At 51.7% G+C, this 23988-nt stretch overlaps 2 protein-coding genes across 4 annotated transcripts; both read left to right on the forward strand.

Moving 5' to 3' along the window:
- Positions 1-1796: 1796 nt before the first annotated feature.
- Positions 1797-23911, forward strand: Prkaca (protein kinase cAMP-activated catalytic subunit alpha). Of its 3 annotated transcripts, none has more exons than XM_085682181.2 (10): positions 1797-1993; positions 9753-9814; positions 10172-10300; positions 14442-14540; positions 15897-15979; positions 17777-17903; positions 17990-18085; positions 18211-18333; positions 22281-22445; positions 22772-23911. In XM_085682181.2, exons 1-10 carry the CDS (start codon positions 1948-1950, stop codon positions 22895-22897), a joined length of 1056 nt encoding a protein of 351 aa, XP_085538307.1. In that variant the 5' UTR covers positions 1797-1947; the 3' UTR covers positions 22898-23911. The 3 variants fall into 3 exon arrangements, with proteins under 3 accessions (XP_085538307.1, XP_048300453.1, XP_087756360.1); XM_048444496.3 differs by lacking the exon at positions 1797-1993 and adding an exon at positions 6110-6146; XM_087900234.1 differs by lacking the exon at positions 1797-1993 and adding an exon at positions 9613-9634.
- On the forward strand, positions 6880-7707 carry Smim46 (small integral membrane protein 46). Its single transcript, XM_087900236.1, has one exon. It carries the CDS (start codon positions 7479-7481, stop codon positions 7626-7628), a length of 150 nt encoding a protein of 49 aa, XP_087756362.1. The 5' UTR covers positions 6880-7478; the 3' UTR covers positions 7629-7707.
- Positions 23912-23988: the final 77 nt, after the last annotated feature.

A 23988-nucleotide genomic window follows, 5' to 3' on the forward strand; every position in this document is an offset into this window, starting at 1 on the left:
GTAAATTTGTTTTTACATATATGTTGTTTCTTCTTTGGCCTCCTGTGTCTCCTTCACCATGTTATGGGTAACCTCTTGTTCTGAAAGTGGTTGGCCCCTCTCCTCTTGCTTGCTCCCCTATTAGTCTCATCTGGTTGTACAGTTTGCACCACAAGCTGAGGCTCAAATGTTTTTCTTTGCCCAAGTTGTTCAACTGATGACCAGTGATCTTTCTTTGACCTTGACCCACAGGCATAGAGTAACATTGTGAACCAAGGACACACAGCGCCACACTTTAGATAATTTCACTTAGCTATGGTGTAACTCCCCAAATCAGAAATGGAGCATTTGGCAGTTCTGCCAGCTCCTATAATCCAGAGAAGCTCTACTCTATGGCAGGGTACTTTTCCCACTGGTAGACTGCAGCTGACCTAGCAACAAGAGTGCATACAGTTGCTGGCTTAGAAGTTGGATATGAACTGCCCAGGGAGAGTTAACTCTGTCCCCTCAGCACCTTCCACCCTGGCTACCCTCTACTGCAGAGGTTCTCTGGTAGGGATGGGGATAATTTTGTTTCCCAGAGCACATTTAGCATGTCTGCAGATGGTTTGTGTTGCCCCAGGCAGCAGGAAGATGAAAGTGTACCAGAATCCAGTATTAGGGTGGGGGTTCTGAACACCAACCTAGTGTGGCATAGGGGGACACTGACCATGTTCTGGCAGCGCAGACTTAAAAGAGCACCCTGGGCAAAGTAAAATGCTTGCTTAGCAGCTGATAGGCATTGTGTTCAATCCCTGCATTGCATAAAAATAAAATTTAAAGACCAGCATCCAGGAGGAAAAAAAAGGCTCCTTGCTTGCCCCCAGAGGACAAGTTACACTGGCAATGTCCAGGCAAATGGAGTTTAGTTAAGAGCAAGGAACCAGTCTGATCATTCCTCGTCCATAAAATGGGAGTATGACAGTACCAACGTGCTGAGAACGAGAAGTCATGTACTTGGTCAGTGTAGTTTTTACAAGTTTTCGGAGCTCTAGGGCTGGGCCACAGTAAACGGTGGACATTGAGATCCCCCCTCCCAGCCTGCCCTCACTTCTGTGTCCAGCATCCTCTTGCAGCTCCGGTTGTGGCGAGAGCAAACAAGGCGAATCCCGGGCTGGCTGGGTCACGGCTGCCCAGCGTCAGGCCTTATGAATGACGCCGAACGGCGCCCGGCGACCTCTGACCTGCGGCGCCAGCCGGCCCCTCCCCCTCTGGCAGGTGGACAAGCCGCTGCGCCGGTCCGCCGTGTCGTCAACCTCCGCTGGCCCGTGGCCGCTGCCGCACTGGGCAGGGCCGGGAGACTGCAGCGCTCACGGTGCCGCACGGGCGTGCGCCGGGACCGCCTCCCGCACCTCGCAGCGAGCGCCTGCCGCCCGGCCACCCTCCAGTCGTCGCCCCGCCCGCTGCCCGGGCCGCAGCCTGCGCAGCTGCCCCGCCCTCTCACCCCGAGACTGACACAGACCGGAGCCGCGCGTCTCAGCCAATGGGCAGCCTCGCAGGGCGAGCCCCAAGCCTTGTAAGGCTTCTCGACCAATCACAGGCAATCGCCCGCCCGACTGTGGCTTCGCGAGCCCGTGAGTGGCTGAGCGCCTGCAACTCGCGTCACGCGCCCAGGAGCCTATGGTAGCGCGGGAAGATTTCGGCGGGCCAATAGACAACGGCGTGGGGCTGTCAGTCAGGGAGGTCTGAACCAATGGGCGGCGGACTGCGGGGGCGTCACGGACAGAGGACTTGGGCTGAGGCTCCCCCGCGGGCGGGCGCAGAGAGACGCGGGAAGCAGGGGCTGGGCGGGGGTCGTGGCGCCGCAGCCAGCGCAGCCAGCCCCAGGGGCCGCCGCCTCCGCTGCCCAGCGCGCTCCGGGGCCGCCGGCCGCCTTAGCACCCGCCGCGCCGCAGCTCCGGGACGGGCCCCGGCCGCGACGCCGCCGCGATGGGCAACGCCGCCGCCGCCAAGAAGGGCAGCGAGCAGGAGAGCGGTGAGTTCCCGGCCGTCACCCTGATCTCCGCTGCGTGCGGCCTGCCCGTGCTCTGCCCATCACTGCATGGCCCCTCCCCCACAGGCCCCCCCAATCCTGTCCGCCTGCACCCCTGCCTGATGCCTGTCCACGCTGGGGTCCAAGCACCGCAGACGTACCTTGCCCCCGGTAGGGCCCCCGTGCCCATGACCAACCATCCCCCACTGCAAAGGCCGTGCCCCCCCACCCAGCTGTCACTGCCAACCATTGCATGTATGACCGCCGGGGCCCCAGATGGGGCCCTGTCACCACCCCACCCCCTCCTCTTCTAGTCCCTTTTCCCAGATTCTAATCCCTCCCCACACTTCGTCACTCACCTTTTCCACACAAGCCCCAATGCCTGACCCTGATCCAGGCTCCTGCCAGTCTCGGGAGCGCTGTGGGGTCCACTCTTCAGGGACCTTGGCCACTTGGTGACCACACCCCTCCCCCTCCAGCCCCCCGCCATCTTTCCCCTACCCCTGCCTGTGATCCTCCTAACCACAGCCCCCACCTCCAATCCCCCCTACCCCCATGAGCGCTTCCCAGGGCCACCTCCTGCATTGTTTTCCCCTTCTGTGTCACTTGGCATGGGGGACAAGATCTTTCTGGGTCCCTCTGCCCCTCTCATCCTGTCACTCTGCCTCCTCCGTAAGCGTCTGGCCCTAGCTGGGGTGGCAGACTGTTTATGAACCTAGAGAGCTGCTTCTGCGCTTCCAGATCCAAGTTCGAGCTGGTCTCGCTTAGAGCCATTGCGTCTGTCCTCTTTCTGGGGTTGCGGGTGGGGGAATCGGCCGAGCACCCTCCCATCTCCTGGCCTGTCCTGAGCTCTGGGTTCCTTGGAAGCCCCCCCAACCAATAAATGGTCGTTTCACAACTGCGGTTCTGTCATTCACCCAGTCCCTGGGGCTGCTTCACTCCTCCTGGTTCACGGCTGTCTGTCGTGTTAGCAAGGGCTCATTCGACTTGAATTGGGATGGTCAGAAGGAGGAATTGCAAGGGTAGAGAAACGCCATTCAGCAGTAGGTGACAGCTAACGATTTGGTCTGCTGAGGGCCGATGGTTTCTGTGCATACCCAGGAGTCACCCAAAGGGAGGTGTGTTCCCCCCCTCCCCACCCCGCCCCCATCCCTAAACATGCTGAATTTTTCCAACCGGGGAAAGAAACTGTATTTGAAAAAGAAGAATTCTGTATTTGAAATAACTTCAGAAAGGGCCTTGTGCCCTGTCCCCAATACCTGCGTCTCTTAAAATGGTGTAAACCAAGCTAAAGCTGGACTGCCGCTGAGAACCCCTTCGGTTACCCAGAAATAGTCAGACCTCCCCAAAAGGAAGGCTATGACCAGCTCTGTCCTTCTCAGCATCTGAGTCCCCAGAATGCTACTAAGCCCAAGAACTTTCTGCCCCTCCCCCACCTTCCAGACAGCACAGCAGCCTTAAGAGGCCTGGCGCGTCACCGATGGGGATGGGCGGGGGACGAAGAGGCAAGTGCTTGTAGTTGAGGGCTTGATGACAGGAGCAGGTGGGTAATACTCAAAAAGGTCTTGGACTTGAGCTTGGAGGGGCCCAGGCAGAAGGGGAGGGGCCAGCTCCCTTGGCAGGTGAGGCCCACCAGGAGGGAAATGGTCCTGGCAGTGGGCTGTATACTGCAGTGGCCCTTTTGAAAGTTGAACATAGTGCTAGAAAAGCTGCAAGCATATCAAACAGATTCAGCAGGAACTAAGAGCCACAGAGGGGAAAGAGCCCAAGGAAACGATCAGAGTCTCCGAGTTGGCCAGCTGTTCCATTGGGATGAAGTCCAGCTAGTGTTTATCAGGCATCCAAGAGCTCTAACTTAAATAGTCTCCATAGATACGCTTATTCTGATGATTTTTGCCGAAATGACGCAGATGACATCATACAGGCAGAATTCACACCCAGACCTGTCTACCAGTAGATCTCTTGGACCCCAGAACATCTCAACTCAGATGTTCTTTTATTTGTTTTGACTTTTTGGGACAGGGTCTCACTGTATAGTTCCACCTGGTCAGGAACTTAATATGTAGACCAGGCTGGCCTCAAACTCAAAGAGATCCGCTTGTCTCTGCTTCCCAAGTGCTGGGATTAAAGGCGGCAAATCCATATCCAGCCTTCAGCCCATACATTCTTAAACTGCCTCCACAGGAGTTAAACCCCAGCCATACTTTCCTAATTTAAAATGATTTAAAAAAAAACCCTCAAAACTGAATAGTAGTGTATATTGGTACTACCAGCCATTCAAGAGGCTGAGGCAGAAGGATTGTTTGAGCCCAAGAGTTAAAGGCTAGCTTGGGTGATGGCAAGACCTTGTATCAAGATACAAATAAAACCTGTGTTCATCAAGATGGCTCAACAGGTAAAGACTGTTTTGCTGCCAAGCATGCCAGTTTGAATTGTCTGCCTGGAACCCACATGGTGGAAGGAGAGAACTGGCTCCTACAGGTTGTCCTCTGACCTCCACAAGGATGCGTGTACATACACAATAAATGTGGAAAATTAAAAATAATAAGGCAGGCATAGCGACTCCCGCCTGGAACAAGCAAGTGAGGGACTGTGAGTCAGAAGGACCTGAGTTTGAGGTCAACCTGGGCTACAAAGGAGACATGACCTTTAAATAAAAAAAAAAGTAAAAACTGTACTCATTTTTGCTCATAGTTTCGAAGCAGTCTAAGATTGCCTTTTATAGTCTCTGATGTACATTAAAATACAATGTAACTGCCAGGCAATGGTGACCCAGGCCTTTAACCCCAACCCTTGGGAGGCAGAAGCAGGTTTGAGCTACAGGCCAGCCTGGTCTACAAGAGCTGGTTCCAGGACAGGCTCCACAGCTACAGAGAAACCCTGTCTCAAAAACAGACAAACAACAACAACAAAAAAAAACCCACAAAACAATAAAACGAAACAAAAAAAACAATGTAACAAAACACAAGTGGCATACAGGCTTATTGATCTAGCTTCTTGGGAGGCCAAAGCAAGAGAATCTTAAATTCTAAGATAGTTTGGGCAACTTAATGAGAAGCTATCTTAATAAAAGTAATAATAAATACTTAATAAAAGTAAATAAGAGCAGGAGACACAGCTCAGTGGTACATTGCTTGCATAGAATGTTCAGGACTCTAGGTTCAACCCTCAGTACCACTAAAAAAATAATAATAATTTTGTGCTCTGCCCCTGAGACCTAGTCAGACTTTGGAGGCATCCTTCCACCCCTAGAGAACGGGGTGAGAAAGGGAGTCAGTTCCTTTGCCTGGAAGCTTCTTACAGGAAGGAGGAAAGCTGGATCTCCTCTCATGTAAGCGGGACTGGGGCAGTAGCCACACCAGCCTGCAGGGGGCACCTGCATTTCGTCTGCCACATACCTACCCCTGTGGGGTTGGGAAGATGCCCAAGCTGTCCTAGGCCCCAAGCAGGCATCTTGCAACCCACTGAACTGCCATGGCTTTGCTCAGGCAGGGCAAGGCTTGCTGTCTCCTTGACCAAGAGGGCAAGGGTCTAGAAGCAACCCAGTATGGAATAAGATAAGGGGAGTCTGCACCCTAAAATGCCACGGATGTTGATGGGCCAGAAGCCTAGAGAACAGAGGGAAAAGGTCAGGTTCCAGGAGGCTGCCAGTGTGAATAGCCAAGTGGGGCTCAGGTCTCAGCTAGTACACACCTCAGAGTTGATCCACAGGGAACGTGGCAGGAGTGGTAGAGGGAACCCCGAAGAAGTCCACATGACAAGTCGGTCCAGTCACTGAGGAAAAGACGTCCTCAGGACATTCCTGGATAGAAAGACTTGTCTTCTAACATCCTATAGAGGCTCAACAGGGTCAAACCCTTTGTTACCATTGGCAGTTGTATGGGTGCCCAAGAGGGTCTTCCCAGACAGCTTTGCCTTTTGCCCAGTCAGGCCAACAGAAGTTTGAAGGATTCTATCTGCACTCCCCTGCACCGATTAGTCTACAGGTTGAGTTTCTCACCCTATTCCCACCCTACAACTCCCTGGCTCCCTCTACAGGCAGGGCCCTGAGGACTGGCAGCCAAACTGGTGCAGCAGATCTTATGAGGCTTCCCAGCCACCGTAGTGTGCTAGTGCCCTGAGAAAGACTGAGTGATGGCTTCCAGCTCCAACGATGGTGAGGCTGAGCCCTGTTGCTATAGCAACTTCCTAGGCACTGTCTGCCCCTTAAGTCAGGGAGGGGCTGTGACAGGGGTTTAGGGGAGCAAGTGGAGAGAAAGAATCTGTGGACTCCATGGGTATCCCTGGAAACCCCTCCTTCCTTAACATCCTGGACTAGGGGGCCTGGGTGAGAAGAGCACAGGGATGAATGGTCCATTTCAGACCAAAGCAGATGGTCTGTCTGGAGTGGAGCTCCAGCTTAGACAGAGCATGGAGTCGTCCCACCTAGTTTTGGGATTCAGCCCAGAGTGAGGATTGGTCCACCTTAGACCTGGGTATAGTCCAGCTTGGTACCTTGAACCCTGCCAGACGGGGCCCTCAAACTGGGGGTGCGGTGAAGTGCACTCTGGCCTGCTGCTGTGTCTCTCCTGCTTGAACCCAAGGTGATTTCCATGTCTTGCTATAGCACTGACTTTCCTAGAGGTATCTGGAGTTTTCTCAGTACATCAGATCCAGAGAGAGGAGGCCAATGACACCCTTTCCTTCCAGATGGGAGAAGGCTGAGAGCTGCTGGGTTAGCCTCCTTGTCCACTTCCTGTTCAGCAGGGGCCCATGGGTGCCAGGCAGCCCCAGGAAGGCCACTGTAGAGCTCTCAGCTTTGGGAGCCTGGAAAGAAGGAAGATGATGATTAACGCTATTTCCCCTCCCCCACCCAAGTTTAGCCATTCATTTCCGGTTTGGACTTTCATGGCTGAGAACAGAGCCAAGCACAGGGCACGGTTTGACAGGCCAAGGACATCCCAGGACACTGTTCCCCTCTCACCCCTGCAAAGGAACAAGACAGAGACCCAGATCTGCCCATTTCTCTCAGGGGTAGCAGGATTTGGGGGCTTCTTATTGAGAGGAAACTCAGAGAAGATAGGTGGCTTTTGCCACTGTTTCCCACCCAGGCCTTCCTCTCCGGCTGTTCTTGCAGCTAATTAACAAGCTCTGGGGCTTCTTTAACCTCTGGAGAGCTGATGCCTGGTGCCTGGGCTGGGGCCTTAACTCCTTCACCTCTGCCCATGGGCAGCAGGCATGGACTTCGTGCAGACTACACCACTGGGGGAGACATCCTGGGAGCCATGGGCATCCCTGGAAGGGCAGGCCAGCCAGAGGGACACCCTCTAGAGAATCTTCCCACCTCCCGCTGCCAAGGAGAGCCTCAGCAGACCTTGGCCAGCCTGGAGCAGGTGCCTTTAAATGCTTCCGTGGCAACCAACTCCTTTCCCAACCCCCAGACCTTACCAAGACACACTGGTTACTCCAGCAAAGAGGAGATTGCAGATAGAACCCAGGGCCACCTGGGATGGATCTGGGGTCTGGAAGTAGTGAGCATGAGGACGATGTCACCTTCCAGCTGTGGCTGCAGCTGTTCCTCTGGGCCCACCTGGCTGTCCGTTTCCTGGGTTACCTGCGCTACACTTTCTGGGGAGTAAAACCCCAGTCAGCACCCTGAATCCTGGCAGGGAGCTGAGGGGCCCCAGATTTGCCCATGTTCCCTAACCCCCATGCCACGCTCTGCTGGGAGAGGCAGGCAGCAGGTAAGTGGGCTCCATCGGGGGGCTAGGCAGTTCCTGCTGTGTGCTGTGCAGCACCATCGCCTTTGCTTCCTTTGTTTACTTCTCCAGTGGCCTGCCTGTGTGCGAGCTTGTTGTCTTCCTAGTTCGGGGATTGCAGCTGAGGTTTTCCTTTTGTGTTGTCTCGCTTGGAATGGAACCTAGGCCTTGTGCATGCTGGCAAGTGCGCTGCTGCTGAGCTACAGCGCCAGTCTCTTCCCTCAGCACAGGTTCTTGCTATACATTCTAGGCTGGCCTTGAACTCAGAGTCCTGCCTCAGCTCCCGAAGTCTTGATCTTATAAGCCTATGCCTTTACTCCAAGCCTGCTCCTCTTGGTATCGTCCTCCCTGCTCTCCGACCTGTCCCAGTACTAGGGAACCTGAGCCAGGAGAACTGCTCTGAGTTCAAGGCCATCCTGAGCTACATAGTGTCCTGTCCTCTTGTACAGTGTAAGGTCTTGTCTCAGAAAATCAAGAGAGGGGCTGGCTGTGGTGAGCCGTGCCTTTAATCCTAGCACTCAAGAGACAGAGACGGGAGCAGAGATGGATCTCTGTGAGTTTGAGGCTAATCTGGTCTACATAGTGAGTTCCAAGACAGCCAGAACTATATAGAGAGATATCCTGTCTCAAAGGGAAAACCAAAGTCAAGAGAAAGTATTAGCCATAGTTCTCTGAAGGAACAGAACTGGCAGAATGAATATTTATATATGGGATTTATTTACTAGAGTGGCTCACAGGCTGTGGTTTGGGTAGTTGTTCAGGCCTAAGACTGGATGTCTCAGCAGCCCCAATAGTGCTGGAGTTCTGGAAGATTCCTAGGCAACTACTGCTTTTCAGTCTACAGGGAAATACTGAAGAAGTAGGTTCTGATACCAGCAAAGGAACGGACACCTCAGCAGCAGGACAGATGGCCTTGCCAGTACGAGAGAGGACAAGCAGGCCACAGCAGCATGTTCTTCTCCCTGCCTTTTGTAGGGGCTTATGGTGGGTCTTCCCACCTCATGGTCTAATAAAGAAAGCCCTCACAGGTGTCTCCAGCTGCTGGGGTTGTAGTTGAGTAGCCTACCAAGGTTAGAATCACAGCTATCAGCTGTCACAACTGGCATGTCTGTACCATACACCTGGCTTTTGTGACTCCACCCCACCACCCTACAAGGTCATCAATGCTTTACCCCCATTTGTTCATGTGGGAAATTGAGACCCAGAAAGATTAGATGAGTTGTCAGAGACACAGAGCCCATCATGATCCAGGCAGACTATGAACTACTGTCCTGAAGTTGTCCCCTAGCTGCCTCCCGGGGGCTGTACCCAGCAGTGAACTGTCGTTAGGCCTCATTTGCCTGAGCTGTTAACTGAGTAAAACGTAGATGTAAGGAAGGTTGTCAGGTAGATCAAATAAGAGTGTGGATGAAGTGGGTGCCCAGCCAGTTACCAGAGACAGCTTCTACATTAGGAAATGAGATGCTGGCCTCAGGATGCTGCAGGCGCCAGGGAGGGGTGTGCCTAAAGGGAGGCAGCCCGGTGAACAGTTCAGGGGCAAGAGCTCTCCCCTCAGCAGAAGCAGGCACAGAGCCAACGGGGGCCAAGGTGACAGCTGAGCCCCCCCAAGGGCGCCTGCTACACTACCCCTACAGGCCTCCACCAGAGCCTGGCCTCAACAAACGAGCAGCCAGATCAGAGGCTATAAATACCTCAGCTGGCACAGTCCTGGCCAAGGAATGTCTGTCAGTGCTAGGGAGTGTGGGGTGGGCTGGCCTATGTGCTTCTTGGTCCTGTGTGCCCGTGTCTCTGTGAGCCCTGTTTAGGAGTTACCAGAATCTGGGACCCACCTCTAATTAAAAGAGTACTCAGTCCCCAGTCCAATCAAGATTCCCCAGATTGCCTCTAGGATCCCCCAAAGACACTGGTAAAATATCAGACTCTGGGTTGAAACAGCTGCATCCCACTTTCTACCAGAGTGGAAAATCTTGATGTGCCTTGAAGCAGGGACTCTCCCCCTAACTTTTTCTCTCCCCCCCCCCCAGTGAAAGAGTTCCTAGCCAAGGCCAAGGAAGACTTCCTGAAAAAATGGGAGAGCCCTTCTCAGGTAAGCACCTCAGACTGAGCGGTTCCCAGTGGACAGTACCCAGCTCTACCACTGTGTGCCTTACCCAGCCCTGCCCCATTCCTTTCTAACATGCCCACGGTGACCCCTGCTTCTCATCACCAGGCCCCCACCCCATTTGTACCCTTGCACCTGGCAGCCCCTGCTCACCATGCAGCTGCCAGCAACTCCTGGGCCCCAGGCCAAGGCCGGATCTGGCCCCTGCCACCCTTCTTGGAAGAATGTCCCCTGGGTCATCTCCACCCATTCCCCAGGGCCCCCTCTGCCGGTGGCATAGGGGACTCCCCAGCCCAGAAGTATGCAGAGAGGCACCCTGAGCCCTCCTGTCCCTGTCCACAGAATACAGCCCAGTTGGACCATTTTGATAGAATCAAGACCCTTGGCACCGGCTCCTTCGGGCGAGTGATGCTTGTGAAGCACAAGGAGACTGGGAGCCACTACGCCATGAAGATCTTGGACAAACAGAAGGTAAGGTGATGAGCTGCCCGGCTTTCTCATCTCTACCAAACACTGTGCTGAGCTCAGGAGAGGGAAGTGGGTGGGTGCGTCTTTTCTTAGACATTGTAAGTATTCCACTGGTGGGTTTTTTGTTTGGTTTTTCTGGCTTTTCGAGATAGGGTTTCTCTGTGTACCAGCCCTGACTGTCCTGGAACTTGCTTTGCAGATCAGGCTGGCCTCGAACTCACAAAGATCTCCACTGGTGGTTTAATGACCACTGTTAGGGTGCAGCTCAGAGGCAGAGCACTTGACCAGCATTCTCAAGGCCCTAGGTTCCATCCTCACCTCTGCAGAAGATGAAATAAGTAGGAGAGGATGTGAGGGTCACAGTGTCGCTGCACACGCACATTCCAGAACTCTGTACTCAGCAGTGTCTGTGAACCTGTCCCCGTGAGTCCTCCTGTCCTCCGTCTGTCAGCCCCAAGGGTCATAAGGGCATGTGCCACCCCCACAAGAACACACAAACACACAGGTGTTCAGAGACAGCTGGGATCTTATAGAGAAAGTAAGGTTTACATGGTTCCTTTTTTGTTTGTTTGGTTGGTTTTTCAAGATAGGGTTTCTCTATGTAGCACTTTGTAGACCAGGGGTTGGCCTTGAACTGGCAGAGATTTACCTGCCTCTGTCTCCTCAGTGCTGGAATTAAAGGTGTGCATCACCATCACTGAACTTACACAGGAGTTCTTTGAAAAATGAAGGTGTGGGTGTGTGGCTTGTTGACCAGCTGTTTCAAAACAGTGCGGTAGAGGATGGGAGTGGAGAGATGACTCAGTGAGTTTAAGGCGCTTGCCACCAAGTGTGACAGCCTTAGTTCCGTCCCCAGAACCCACATGGTGGAAGAAGAGGACCACTCCTACAAGCTGTCCTTTGGCCCAGAGCGAGTGTCCTCTGACCTCTCCAAGTGTGTCGTGGCATAAGCCACCCCCCACATCTACAGAAAGTGAATTTAAAGAAAGAAACTTAATGAGCTAGAAGGCTGAAGAGATAGCCCTGGTGGACTAGTCAGCTCGCAGGCAAGCATGGGGATCTGAGTTCGGTCCCCAGGTGCACACAAAGCCCAGCCCAGCCGCACTCTCTGTGTCAGGGCTCCTGCCGTGAGCCTGTCCTGTAGCAGCAGACAGGAGCCTACCATTAAACCAGATGGAAGGCAAGGACCTACACCCAGTTATCCTCTGATCTCCACACGTGCCATGGTACACACACCTGGACGCACACAAACACGCAGAATAGTTTTGTTTTATGAGATGGGATTTTTCTGTGTAACTCTGACTGTACTTGAACTCAGAGATCCACCTGCCTCTCCCTGCCTCTCTGATTGAGGAAGCTCCCCACGGTCATCCTCAACATGCGTGTGCACACATGAATGCATACACAGACACTCACGGAATTTTATTTTAAAGCTGTATGTGAGGGAACATCCCAGCCAGCACTGAGGAGGGGAGTAGGTGGATGAGGAATTCGAGGTCATCCTCGCAGCAAATTCTTTGCCATCCTGGCTGTGTGATACCCTGCCTTAAAATAACAAAAAAACTTTGTTTGGAAATGGAGTCTTGCTGTGTAGCCAGACTGGCTTCAAACTTGAGATCCTCCTGCCTCTGCTTCCAGAGTACCTGGGTGGCAGGTGTGTGCCACCATTTGCAGCTTTTCATAAAGTTTTTGTGTCTGTGTATGCATGTACTAGGTAGAGATATAAGATCTATACCAGGTCTTCCCTTTAGTCACTGTCATCATCATCATCATCATCATCATCATCATCATTATCACGTTTTTTGAAACAGGGTTTCTCTGTGTAGCCCTAGTTATGCCTGGAACTCACTCAGTAAACCTGGCTGGCCTCAAACTGGCCTCAAACTGAAGAGATCTGCCTTCCTCTGCCTCCTGGAAGGAAATGCAATACCACGCCGGGCTCTCCACTTTGTTTTACCAAGCTTGGAGTGGGGCTGGCTGGTCACCAAACACCAGTGAGCCACCTGTCTTCCCCTACCAGTGCTGGGGTTGTAGGTGCACACCACCACACCTGGCTTTTCCATGGGTGCCGAGGATCTGAACTCAGGTCCTCCTGCTTCTGCAGTGGGCACTTTACCAACTGAGCCATCCCTCAACCCTTCCATAATGACTTTCCTTAAAACTGTGTGTGTATGTGAGTGTGTGTGTCTGTGGGTGCAGGTGTGCGCACACCTGCGGGTGTGTTTGTAGGTACCCGTGAAGTTCCCTGATCCTGTTTGATGCTGACACCGAGACACAGCATGGGTCACAGGATTTCTTCATTGGACTTTATTTGTGTTTGTGTGTGGTCCTGGGTCTTTTGCATTTTAGGGAGTTGCTCTACCACTGAGCTGCCCCTGAACCCCAACACAGGGATTTTGACGTTTTCTTGCCAGCCCATCAAAACTGTACAAAGAAACAGGTAAAATTCTTTTTTTTTTTTTCTTTCCAGCTACTGGGACTAGAACTCAAGACCCACATCTGTTAATCAAATGCTCTACCACTGGGCTAGATGCCCATCCCTGCATCCCAGGAATTTATTTTAACCATGTTTGCTACCAGTATATGGAAAGCTGATTGGTTGGTTGGTTTTAAGACACAGTCATCTATCTATGCAAGCCTAGCCTCGTTCTTTTTTTTTTTTTTTTTTTTTTGAGACAGGGTTTCTCTGCAGCTTTGGAGCCTGTCCTGGAACTAGCTCTTGTAGACCAGGCTGGCCTCAAACTCACAGGAATCCACCTGTCTGTGCCTCCCGAGTGCTGGGATTAAAGGCGTGCACCACTACCACCCAGCCTAGCTTCAAATCTATGTACCCAAGGCTAGCCCGGAGCGCCTCCTGCTTGTCCTGCCTCCTAAGTGCTGGGATTTTCAGACTGCATGCACTGCCACACCAGGCTCAGTTGCTGCTGCTCGTTTTGTTTTTGTTACATTTTTTTTATTATTTGTTACATTTTTTTATTGGGGGCTGGAGATGAGAGCCACAGCAACAGTGTAGAGGCCTGAGGACCGCAAGGAGTGGCAGGAGTCGTATTCTCTTTTTGCCATGTGGGTTCTAGGGATTGAACTCAGCTCACCAGATTTGGATCAAATTTGACAGTTTTGTTTTTGAGGCAAGGTCTTGGTATGTAGCCCAGGCTGCTCTCACATGTGAGGTCTTCCTGAATGCAGAGATCACAGGCATGCACCACTGTGCCCAGTGAAGCAGTCTGTGATTTTTTTTTCATGTTAAGTAGTTTAGAGTGCACTGAATTTTATTTTCTGGGTGTGTGTGTGTGTGTGTGTGTGTGTGTGTGTGTATTTTGAGATAGGATCTCACGTAGCCTAAGCTGGCACTTCTGTATAGCCAAAGTTGTTCTTGAACTCCAGATCCTCCTGCCTCAGTCTTTCAAGTGTACACCAAAGTCAGGTCATCTTGTGCCTACAAATCCATGGAAAGGCAAGAAAGGATGCAGAGGCTGAAAACCTTGCCAGGGCACAGTTGTTTCACATGTGCCTGTTGCTGAGGGGGCACTGGCAACATGGCTCAGCAGAGAAAGGTGTCACTGAGCTTGGTGACCCAAATTTGACCTTCAGGACTCATGTGCAAAAGGGGGACAGACTTCCTTAGCTTGTTCTCTGACCTCCACATATATGCCTTGGCATGCATAGGTTGCCCACAACATAAATATAAATAGAATTTCGGCCCCATCAAGAGCTGATCTAGCACATGCAAAGCCTGGATCCCATGTCTGACACCACAAGAGATAAAAGAAAAAAAAAATGCTTGACCAGAAAAAGAAAAATTGATTTCTAAGCTGCCATGCCTTTTGGGGTCTCGCTGGTGTCATTAAGTCTCCTACTCTTGCAGGCAGCCTTCTCTGGTCCCCCCCCCACACTTTCCAGACTTCTCAAGGTGTCTGATAGGGGCCTTTGTAAGCCCTAGGCTTCCTCCCCCAAGATTCTTCTGGCTTTAGGGGCTCCCACACATGCTCTCTGCCCTGGTCGTGTGTCACGCAAGGGCTCTCAGCTCTCAGCACGCAGCCAGGGCCATGAGTATCTGGCTAAAGAAATAGCCCCCACTCCCATATTCCTGGTCCTGACCAAGCCTAGGAAGTGAGGCCCATCCCACTCCTCTTTTCTGCCTCAGGTGGTGAAGCTGAAGCAGATTGAGCACACTCTAAATGAGAAACGCATCCTGCAGGCTGTCAACTTCCCGTTCCTGGTCAAACTTGAATTCTCCTTCAAGGTAAGGACCACAGCCAGGGCTTCAGGAAGGTGGAGGGTGGCTCCTGGCCCATGCTGGGCATGGCTTCCTGATCCCCCAGGCTGGGGCCACCCACTTTCAAGGAAGAAGACCCTTGGAGGAAGAATGCCAGAGACGGGTGGACTGGGGCCCCTCCAGTTGAGCTCTTCAGCTAGTCAACTGCTAGTTCAATAACTTGGGGGCGTCACCCAGCCTGAATGACCTGCAGAGTCACCACCCTGACTCATTCCAGGAACCCAACTGCCACTCGGCAACCAGGGAGCTGCACCTCCCTGTGCCCTGCAGGAGAGGCACTGATCACACTGGGCCTTGCTCTTCTCATCTGTGAAATGGGACTCAGCACAGCCCTCCTATTGTGAGGTCATAAGAGGAGTTCTCACAGGTGCATAAGAGCCTCTCAACAGTCACCAGAACCGTCCCGACCAGAGCCTGTTCCAGAAGTTCCCCATGCAGAAGCTGTACAGAAGTTCATAGATTTTTTTTTTTTCCAAGGCAGGGTTCCTCTGTGTAGCCCTGGCTGTCCTGAAACTTGATCTGCAGACCAGGCTGGCCTCAAACTCAGAGATCTGCCTGTCTCTGCCTCCCAAGTGCTGGGATCAAAGGAATGAGCCACCATGCCTGGCATAGTTTTTGTTTTTTGAGACAGGGTCTCACTATGTAGCCCAGGCTGGCCCAGAATTCACAATCCCTCCTGCCTTTGCTTCCTGAGAGCTGGAATCGTAGGTGTACAGCATGGCTCCTTACCAATTTTGTTTTGTTTCTTGTGGTGTTGGAAATGGAACACGGGGCTCTGTGTGTAGAGGAGACAACTGCTCTACAGTTGAGCCGCGTCCCCAGCCCCATAATAACCTTCTGTTCTTTTGGTTGTGAGCCTGGAAAGGCAGAGCCACCTCTCCAGCAACCTATGAGACTCTAGTTCTTAGCAGGGCTTCTGTTTTCTGCTTACTCTCCAGCCCAGGCTGATCTCAGAGTCCTCGCCCACCCCAGCAGCTGAGACTCCAGCTGTGTACCATCATGCCCTGCATGTTTTGTTCTGGTCCTGCAAATTCTGTGGCCTCTCTTACCTGTTTGGCAGATGATGAAACTGAAGTTGAAGCAGTAGCCACTGCAGGACTGCAGCTAGCCAGGGCCCAAGTCCTTTCTTTCTCCCCTGTGAGAACAGAGCAGCAGCTGCCTCTTCCTGCTCCCAGAGAAAATGCAGCTCCTGGTGCTTGAAGCATGGACCATTGGGAAGATAGTTGTCCCTGAGGTTTTGTGCTTGCTCCTCCAGGCCACTGTGGTCTTCAGCTGGGGCCCAGTGCCTGGAGACAGGGCCTTGACTCGCTTTGCCTCCCACAGGACAACTCAAACTTATACATGGTCATGGAGTATGTACCTGGTGGGGAGATGTTCTCCCACTTACGACGGATCGGAAGGTTCAGGTAAGCAGGCCCTACCCCTGCTACCCAGGGGCCACCATTCAGGGACAGAAGAGTCCAGTCTGCTTAGAAATGGAAAGTGATGTCTCTAGGTTCTGGTGGAATTTTGTTTTGTTTTGTTTTGTTTTATTTGTGTGTGTGTGTGTGTTTGTGTGTGTGTGTTGTTTATTGATGGGGTCTTGCTGTGTGTGTGTGTGTGTGTGTGTTGTTTATTGATGGGGTCTTGGCCATAGCTGGTCTTTGGTTCAAGATCCTCTTGGTCCTGCCTCCTGAGTGCTGATGTGACAGGCGGCTGTCACCACACTCAGCCCCTGTGACGTTTTGTTCCTGTTATGATAAGCAATTTGTGATGTTTCAGCCAGCCAAGCTGAGTGACCAGGACAGAAATGGGGGAGAGAGAGAGAGAGAGAGAGACTATGTAGTCCAGGCTAACCTTCAAATCCTAGGCTGACTCGGTTCTTCTCTCTCAGCTTCCTGGAACCACAGAAACTTACCATTGCACCTAGAAAGATTTTTTTAAATTAGTGGATAATTTTATGTAGTTTTAAATTTTATACTAATATGTCACTTAACACATAGATATAAATATATCTTGTATACACTAAAATCCAAACATCTTGTCAAGTGTGGTGGTGCACACCTCTAGTCCCAGCACTGAGGATGTCGAGGCGGGAGAACCAGGAGTTCGAGGCTAGCCTAGGCTACATAGAAAGCCCCTGTCTCAAACACAAGCAACTGCCTTCAAAACCAAGTCAGAAAGCGAAGTCTCCGTGTGCCGCTGTGAAGGTTGCTTAGTCAGGAGCGCACGACCTTCCCTTTCATTTCTGTCATCTTTCAGATGCTGGCCAGACCCTGGGCATGATTTTCTGGTCCCTTGCACTCCCTCTTCTCTAAAGCCCTCCTCCTTTCTGGTACTTTCTCTGGGCAGCTGCTGAGGGTCACCGCTCATCCCTCTGGGGGTTCTCTAAAAGCTGTCCTTGTTTTGTGAGCTTCAGCTTTGCTTGACATGTAACCCTTGGTGGTTGACCCTGTGAGGTGTTTGGGGGTTATTTTTTGTTTTGTTTTGAGACAGGGTCTCATTATGTAACTTGGGCTGACCTGGAACTTACCTGTAGACCAGGCTGACCTAAAACTTAGAGGTCTCTGGAACACTGGAGTTCAAGGTGTACGCCATCATGCCTGGCAAGGTGGCCTTTGTTTTGACACTTGTCTGGACCCTGGTGACTTTCTTCCAATACTCTGATTATCAGACAAAACCCCTTAAACTGCTTCCTTGGGTAAGGTAACTCCTCACCTAGGCGCCTGTCCCCTCTAAGCCTTCTAGCTCAAGTTTCTTTTAGCTGAGTTTGGTATAGAATTATACAGCTTAGAATATGGGGAGGTAGAAAGCTTTATTTTGTTTTGTTTTGAACACAGGGTCTCACTAAGTAGTCTGGGCCGGCCTGAAACACATAATGTAGTCCAGACTGGCCTCAGACATACGTCAGTCCTTCTGCCTCTGCCTCCCAGTACCCTGATGACAGATATGTGCCACCATGTCAGGATTCCCAGTTTTTGCACTACTGGTTGGGTCTGTGTTACCCAGGTTGTCTTTGGAATCCTGGGGGTCATGTAATCCCCCTACCTCAGCCCCCACACAGCAGGAACTACTAGAGCATGGCATCATGCCCAGCCTTGAATCTACGTTTTGATTAGCTAGACACGGGGTGTTTTACTCTGTGGGCACATAGACCCACTTGCTGGACCACTCGGATGTGGTCATGCTCACCCACACATCCCCTCCTGGCTTGTCCCCACCAGCGAGCCCCATGCCCGTTTCTACGCGGCGCAGATCGTCCTGACCTTTGAGTATCTGCACTCCCTGGACCTCATCTACCGGGACCTGAAGCCCGAGAACCTTCTCATCGACCAGCAGGGCTATATTCAGGTGCCCGTGGCCGGGGGAGGGCGCTCCCGGGCACAAGGAAGCCTGCAGCCCTTCTTCCTACCTACTGCATGTTCTTGTGCCTACAGGTGACAGACTTCGGTTTTGCCAAGCGTGTGAAAGGCCGTACTTGGACCTTGTGTGGGACCCCTGAGTACTTGGCCCCTGAGATTATCCTGAGCAAAGTAGGCACCTCACCAGCCTGCCCCACCCCTGAGGCCTGCTCCACCTCACTAGCCCGCCCTGCCCCTGAGGAATCATCTCCTCTTCACCTTCTTGCTTCATCGAATGGCCCCCCATCTTGCTCTAGGGCTACAACAAGGCTGTGGACTGGTGGGCTCTCGGGGTCCTCATCTACGAGATGGCTGCTGGTTACCCGCCCTTCTTCGCTGACCAGCCTATCCAGATCTACGAGAAAATCGTCTCTGGGAAGGTGAGGCCAGGATATGGAGCCCATCCCTGGAAGGAACCAAAACAGCCTTCCACATTTCCCCCACCAACCCATTATCCTAACACCCAGGAGCTTGAGGCAGGAGCATCTTAAAGTCTGAGGCCAGCCTGGGCCACATAGAAATTTCCAAGAGAGCCTGGGCTGACTAGTGAAACTGAGAAAAATCAAGGAACAGGGGTGTGGCTCAGTAGTAGAGCAGTGGCCTTGCATGTATACCCCAGCAATACAGACACACACACACACACACAGCTGTCTCCCTGGTCCTGCCCACCATGGAACACCACTGTTGACATAATCTAGAAATTCCTCAAGTCAGGAGTGGCTCTCTCTGTCTCTCTCTCTCATTTTCTCTCTCTCTCTCTCTCTCTCTCTCTCTCTCTCTCACACACACACACACACACACACACACACACACCCCAATGCATCTATCTTACAACTGACAGAACTGAGGAAGCCTGAGCCACAACAGAACCCTGGATACAGAAAGTGCTGCCCTGACAGACCAGAACAGACTTGTTCCCATGTGTCCGCCCCAGCCATACCAGCAAACCGCATCCTGCTGTAGCTGTATACCCTTTCCAGACGTGGGGTCTCCTTAGTCAGCCTGGCATGGTGACACAGGCCTATAATAGCAGCGCTCTTTAGTAGCCCGGACCAGTCTGGGTTACAGAGACAGCCCCAGCAGTGCTCCTTTCAGGAGGAGGACTGTTCGTGTCCTCAGCATTCATTAGCCCTGCCCTGGGTCACTCTTTAGCCATATCCTGAAGAAAGGGCACCCCTGTAGGAGAGGTGAGGAAACTGAGGTACAGAAAGGGAGTGTGACCAATCTGAGTTTGCACCATGAGAAGTAAGTGGAAGCCTCAGTGGGGGGCGGTGCTGAGAATCCCAGCCCTGTGTTCAGCAGCCCCACCTAGCAGGGGAGCCTGGCTGTCACCCCACTCTCTTCAGCATCTTGGACAACAGCCGCTGGTTGGCTCCAAGTCTCCATATGCTTCAGACAGTTGTGGGCACAGCCCGGCTCCAGGTCCCAGCCCTGCGACAACTACTGGGTGAAATGGAGACACACCTACTTTGATTCTCTGAGCCTCATTTGCCCATCAGCCATCTGACCTCTGGGAGGTCGGAAGACACCCGCTCTGTGTTGTGGAACTCAGGGCTGGGCACACACTCACCATCACCTGTGGGTGAAGTAGGAGCACCTCCCATCAGAGAAGAGAAGAAGAGAAGCAGCGAACAGCCAGGGGGCGTGGCAGCATGAGCTCTGCTTCTTTTCCTTTCTTTCTTTCTTTCTTTTTTTGACAGAGTCTCACTTTGTAGCCCTGACTAGGTTAGATTTACTTTGTAGACTAGGCTGATAGCAAACACAGAAATCTATCTGCCAAGTGCTTTTTATCCTAGCATTCAAAAGGCTGAGGCAGGACGATTGTTGTGAGGTTAGAGAAAGATTTTAGACCTGTTACAGGATGTCACTCAGAAGAAACACTAAATGGAAAATTGAAATGTCAAAGATGGTGGCTTAGTACAAAAAAGTCCATGGGCTGGGCGGTGGTGATGCCCACTTTTAATCCCAGCATATGGGAGACAGAGGCAGGTGGATGTCTGTGATTTGAGGCCAGCCTGGTCTACAAAGCTAGTTCCAGGACAGCTAGGGCTGTTACATGGACAAACCCTGTCTTGAAAAACCAAAAAAAAAAAAAAAAAAAAAAAAAAAAAGCACCAATTGATGTGAGGAGAAAGCGAGGGAATTCCCTTGTGTTGTTTTAAAAACAAGAGTCCCAGGTTGGACTCCAGCTCCATGTGTAATCAAGGTCACCCTTGAACTCAGGGTCCTGCTGCTGCCTCCCAAGTCCTGGGTTAGGTTAGCAGGCATGTGCTGCACACGGCTGAGCATAATCCCCTTCTTTGTAGCAATTTACAGTTCCCACGGGCCTTGATCGCGTTATCTCACCACACAGAACCCTGGGACGTGGCCGGTGCAGGCCTGGAGAGGTTAAGGACCCTGGCCAAGGTCACACAGCCCGTGAAAGGAGTAGCAGGGACCAGTTGGTTTCTTTTGTCTTTCTTTTCTTCCTTTGGGTCTGCTTCTCTTGCTACTCTGCCTTCCCTTTCTTCCTTTCCTCCTTCTCCTTTCTTTTCCTCCTTTCTCTGCTTTTTTCCTTCAGTTTGTTTACATCTGTTCATTGTGCCTGCGCCCCTGTGTCAGTGTCCCTCTGTGAGTCAAGGACAGCTTTCAGGAATCAGGTTCTCTCCTCCCACCATGTGCGCCTTGGGTATCAAGCTCAGATTATCAGGCTTGGCAACAAGTACCTTTACCAGGCTAGCCTCAAACTCACAGAGATCTGGCTGCCTCTGCCTCCCAAGTGCTGGGATTAAAGGTGTGCGCCACGACCACCCTGCTCGTTTTGTTTCTTTTACAGCAGGGTCTCACTATGTATCCCTGGCACTCAACCTTCCTGCATTAGCCCCCAAAGTGCAGGAATGACAAGCTTGTGCCAGCACCCTTGGCTCCTGGAAGTCAGGTGTTTTCTTTGTTTGTTTGTTTGTTTTTTATTGAGCTATACATTTTTCTCCACTCCCCTCCCTATGTATACAATATTCTGTCTGCATGTATCCTGCAGGTCAGCAGAGGGCAGCAGATCTCATTACAGATGGTTGTGAGCCACCATGTGGTTGCTGGGAATTGAACTCAGGACCTCTTAGCCACTGAGCCATCTCTCTAGACCTGGAAGTCAGTTCTTACGGGTATAAATCCAGAAGCTGTACAGGGATGTGCAGAGCCTCTGTAAGTGGATGGCCGGAAGAACTGGCCCCGAAGGAATGCAGAGTGAGAAAGGAAATATCCTTACTTCAGAAGCCCTCAGACTCCAGCAGAGCTGGCTGAAGAATCTTAGATGAGGATATAAGCCTTCAGACATGAGATAAACCTCCTACAGTTCTGTTTCCTGTGACCTTGGGGTAGTGGATTCTCAGACCTTGCCCATAGTTCCTAAGCCAGCAAACTCAGAGGGGACTCAGCATCTAAATGTTTTTTTGTTTGCATGGCTGCTAGGGCCTAAAGGCAGAGTACTATGTGCAGTGAACTACAGATGCTACAACGCAGTAGGCTAGCTCCAACAAGCCATTTCTGTTTATACTTTACTTACTTTAGTTTTTCAATTATGTGTATATTTGTGTGTCTGTAGGTATGTACATATAGTGTAGGTACCCTTGTAGGCCACAGGCATTGGATCCCCTGAGGCTAGAGTTACAGGTGGTTGTGAGTCACCATGTGGGTACTGGGAATCAAACCCAGGTCCTCTCCAAGAGCAGAGCCATCCATTGGTCCAACAGTGAGCCTTCTTTTTTTTTATTCCTTTCTTTCTTTTGAGGCATGGTTTTATGTAGCCTTTGCTGGTTTGGAACTTATCATGTAGATCAGGCTGGCCTTAAGTAACTCAATCACAAAGATCCGCCTGCCTCTGCCTGAGTGCTGGGATTATAAGCAAGTGCCACCACGCTCCAACAAGCCATTTTAACAGACTTTCCCCTGTAGGACTGTGAGATAAGACAGGTACCATCCAACCAGAGTCTAGTGATAAACACCTGAAGTTCTCACACTCAGGAGGCTAGGAGACGCGATCCCACCATCCGATGTTCAAGGCCAGCTTAGCTACACATTAAGATCCTGTGGTGCATGGTGTGGTGGAGCACAGATTTAATCCCAGCACTGGGGAGGCAGATGCAGGTAGATCTCTGAGTTCAAGGCAGCCTGGTCTGCAGATCGAGTTCCAGAACAGCCAGGCCTACTCAGAAGCCATGGCTACTCAGAGATATCCTGTGCATGCGTGGGGTGTGTGTGTCAGGATACTGTCTCAAAAAGTGAAAAAGGTTAACATTCTGTACCCCTGAATCTGTGAGCAGCACCCCATTCTATCTGCACCCCTTTCCAGGTGCGGTTCCCATCCCACTTCAGCTCCGACTTGAAGGACCTGCTACGGAACCTTCTGCAGGTGGATCTTACCAAGCGCTTTGGGAACCTCAAGAATGGGGTCAATGACATTAAGAACCACAAGTGGTTTGCCACGACTGACTGGATTGCCATCTATCAGAGGAAGGTGGGTTTCATTTTCCCAGCATGTCCAGAGTTGGGGAAAGGGAAGGAGGCAGCGATAGGATCTTGTGAATGGCTTCCTGGAGCTGGTAAGGGACTGGACATGGGATGCTGGGGTCTTCTGGCCACTTTATGGTCTTGGGCAGGAAATATTCTCAGGGAAATGACTTCCATTTGGTAAGTTGGGTTGCAAAGAAGACACAGTACCCTAACGTTGAACACAGGCCTGGACCACAGCAGAGTCTCCTGATTATTATGCCATTCATCTTTATTGTTATACTGGTGTGAGGTCAGCTAATGAGCTCTGGGTGATTCTTGATCCCTCTCCAGGTGGAAGCTCCCTTCATACCAAAGTTTAAAGGCCCTGGGGACACGAGTAACTTTGACGACTATGAGGAGGAAGAGATCCGGGTCTCCATCAATGAGAAATGTGGCAAGGAGTTTACTGAGTTTTAGGGGTGTGCTTGTGCCCCGTGGGTTTTCTTTCATTCTTTTTCTTTCTTTTTTTTTTTTTTTTTCTGGTTGGGGGTGGGAGGGTTGGATCGAACAGCCAGCGGGCCCTAGAGTTCCATGCATCTAAATTAACACCCACTCCACACCCCCAGGTTAGGGAGAGCAGGAAAGCCAGATAATGGGGAAGGGGCAACATCAGCTGCTCCCCTTCTCCCCCACACTTCTCTGCCTGTTTTCAATGGATTTCTCAGTCTTACTGGTGTATCCAAGGGCAGGGTATGGAAAGAGGGGCGCAGATTTGCCCCAGCCTCCACCCCCACCCCAGCACTGGACACTAAGGATGAACAGAAAAGCCAACCTTCCCTTCCATGCAGTCCTACTTGGAAAGGGAGATTTTAATCACATGTACAGAGGGCTGCTTGCTAGGTTTTTTTTTCTTTTTTTTTTTTAATCTTCATTTAAATTAAGTTCCACCAGTGCCTCCCACCCTCCAAACTGTCCCACCCCTCCCAAACCCCCTCGCCACTCCCCAAATCCACTCTGATGAGGCCGGGGTAGCCAACTGACTCTTGTCAAGGAAGGAACTGGGCTTTGAACCTCGCCCTGTGCTGCTAGCTTCCCGGCCCCCCTCTCCAGGGGTCTCATGCCAATTCTTCCGCGCATCAGCCCCCTTAAGAAGCCCCTCCCGATCCTGGGCGCCTCACTTCTAGCTTAGCTGTCAGCTGTCCATCACCTCTTGCTGTGCATCCCCACTCACTGCACCCCAAGTCTGATTGTGCTTTTCTCTCAATAGAAAGGTGGGGAGCGACTGGGGAACTTATCCCAGTTATCCCTGTGTTTGTCCCTCTTGTAACTTCTCCCAAACAGGAGGAGCTCTCAGGCCTGGGTGGGGGCCCCGGGTGGGCGAGGGGGGCCGTTCAACCTGTGTGCTGGAAGGATGAGACTTCCTCTTGAACAGTGTGCTGTTGTAAACATATTTGAAAACTATTACCAATAAAGTTTTGTTTTAAAATAAAAGTGTCGCTGGTATTCCCGACTTCGATCACACCGTCACACCCTCAGGGTGTTGGAAAGGAAATTTCGGACCTCAGCGT

The sequence above is a fragment of the Myodes glareolus genome, chromosome 22 (assembly GCF_982192425.1).
Source record: "Myodes glareolus chromosome 22, mMyoGla1.1, whole genome shotgun sequence".
NCBI classification, from domain to species: Eukaryota; Metazoa; Chordata; class Mammalia; order Rodentia; family Cricetidae; genus Myodes; species Myodes glareolus.

What these genes read in the sequence shown, in the direction of transcription:
- Prkaca (XM_085682181.2), top strand. Translation starts at nt 1,948, where the DNA reads ATGGGCAACGCCGCCGCCGCCAAGAAGGGCAGCGAGCAGGAGAGCG. An exon ending in AATGGGAGAGCCCTTCTCAG is followed by an intron (nt 9,815 to 10,171) that starts GTAAGCACCTCA and finishes CCCTGTCCACAG; the next exon opens with AATACAGCCCAGTTGGACCA. An exon ending in AGAAAATCGTCTCTGGGAAG is followed by an intron (nt 18,334 to 22,280) that starts GTGAGGCCAGGA and finishes ACCCCTTTCCAG; the next exon opens with GTGCGGTTCCCATCCCACTT.
- Smim46 (XM_087900236.1), top strand. Translation starts at nt 7,479, where the DNA reads ATGGATCTGGGGTCTGGAAGTAGTGAGCATGAGGACGATGTCACCTTC.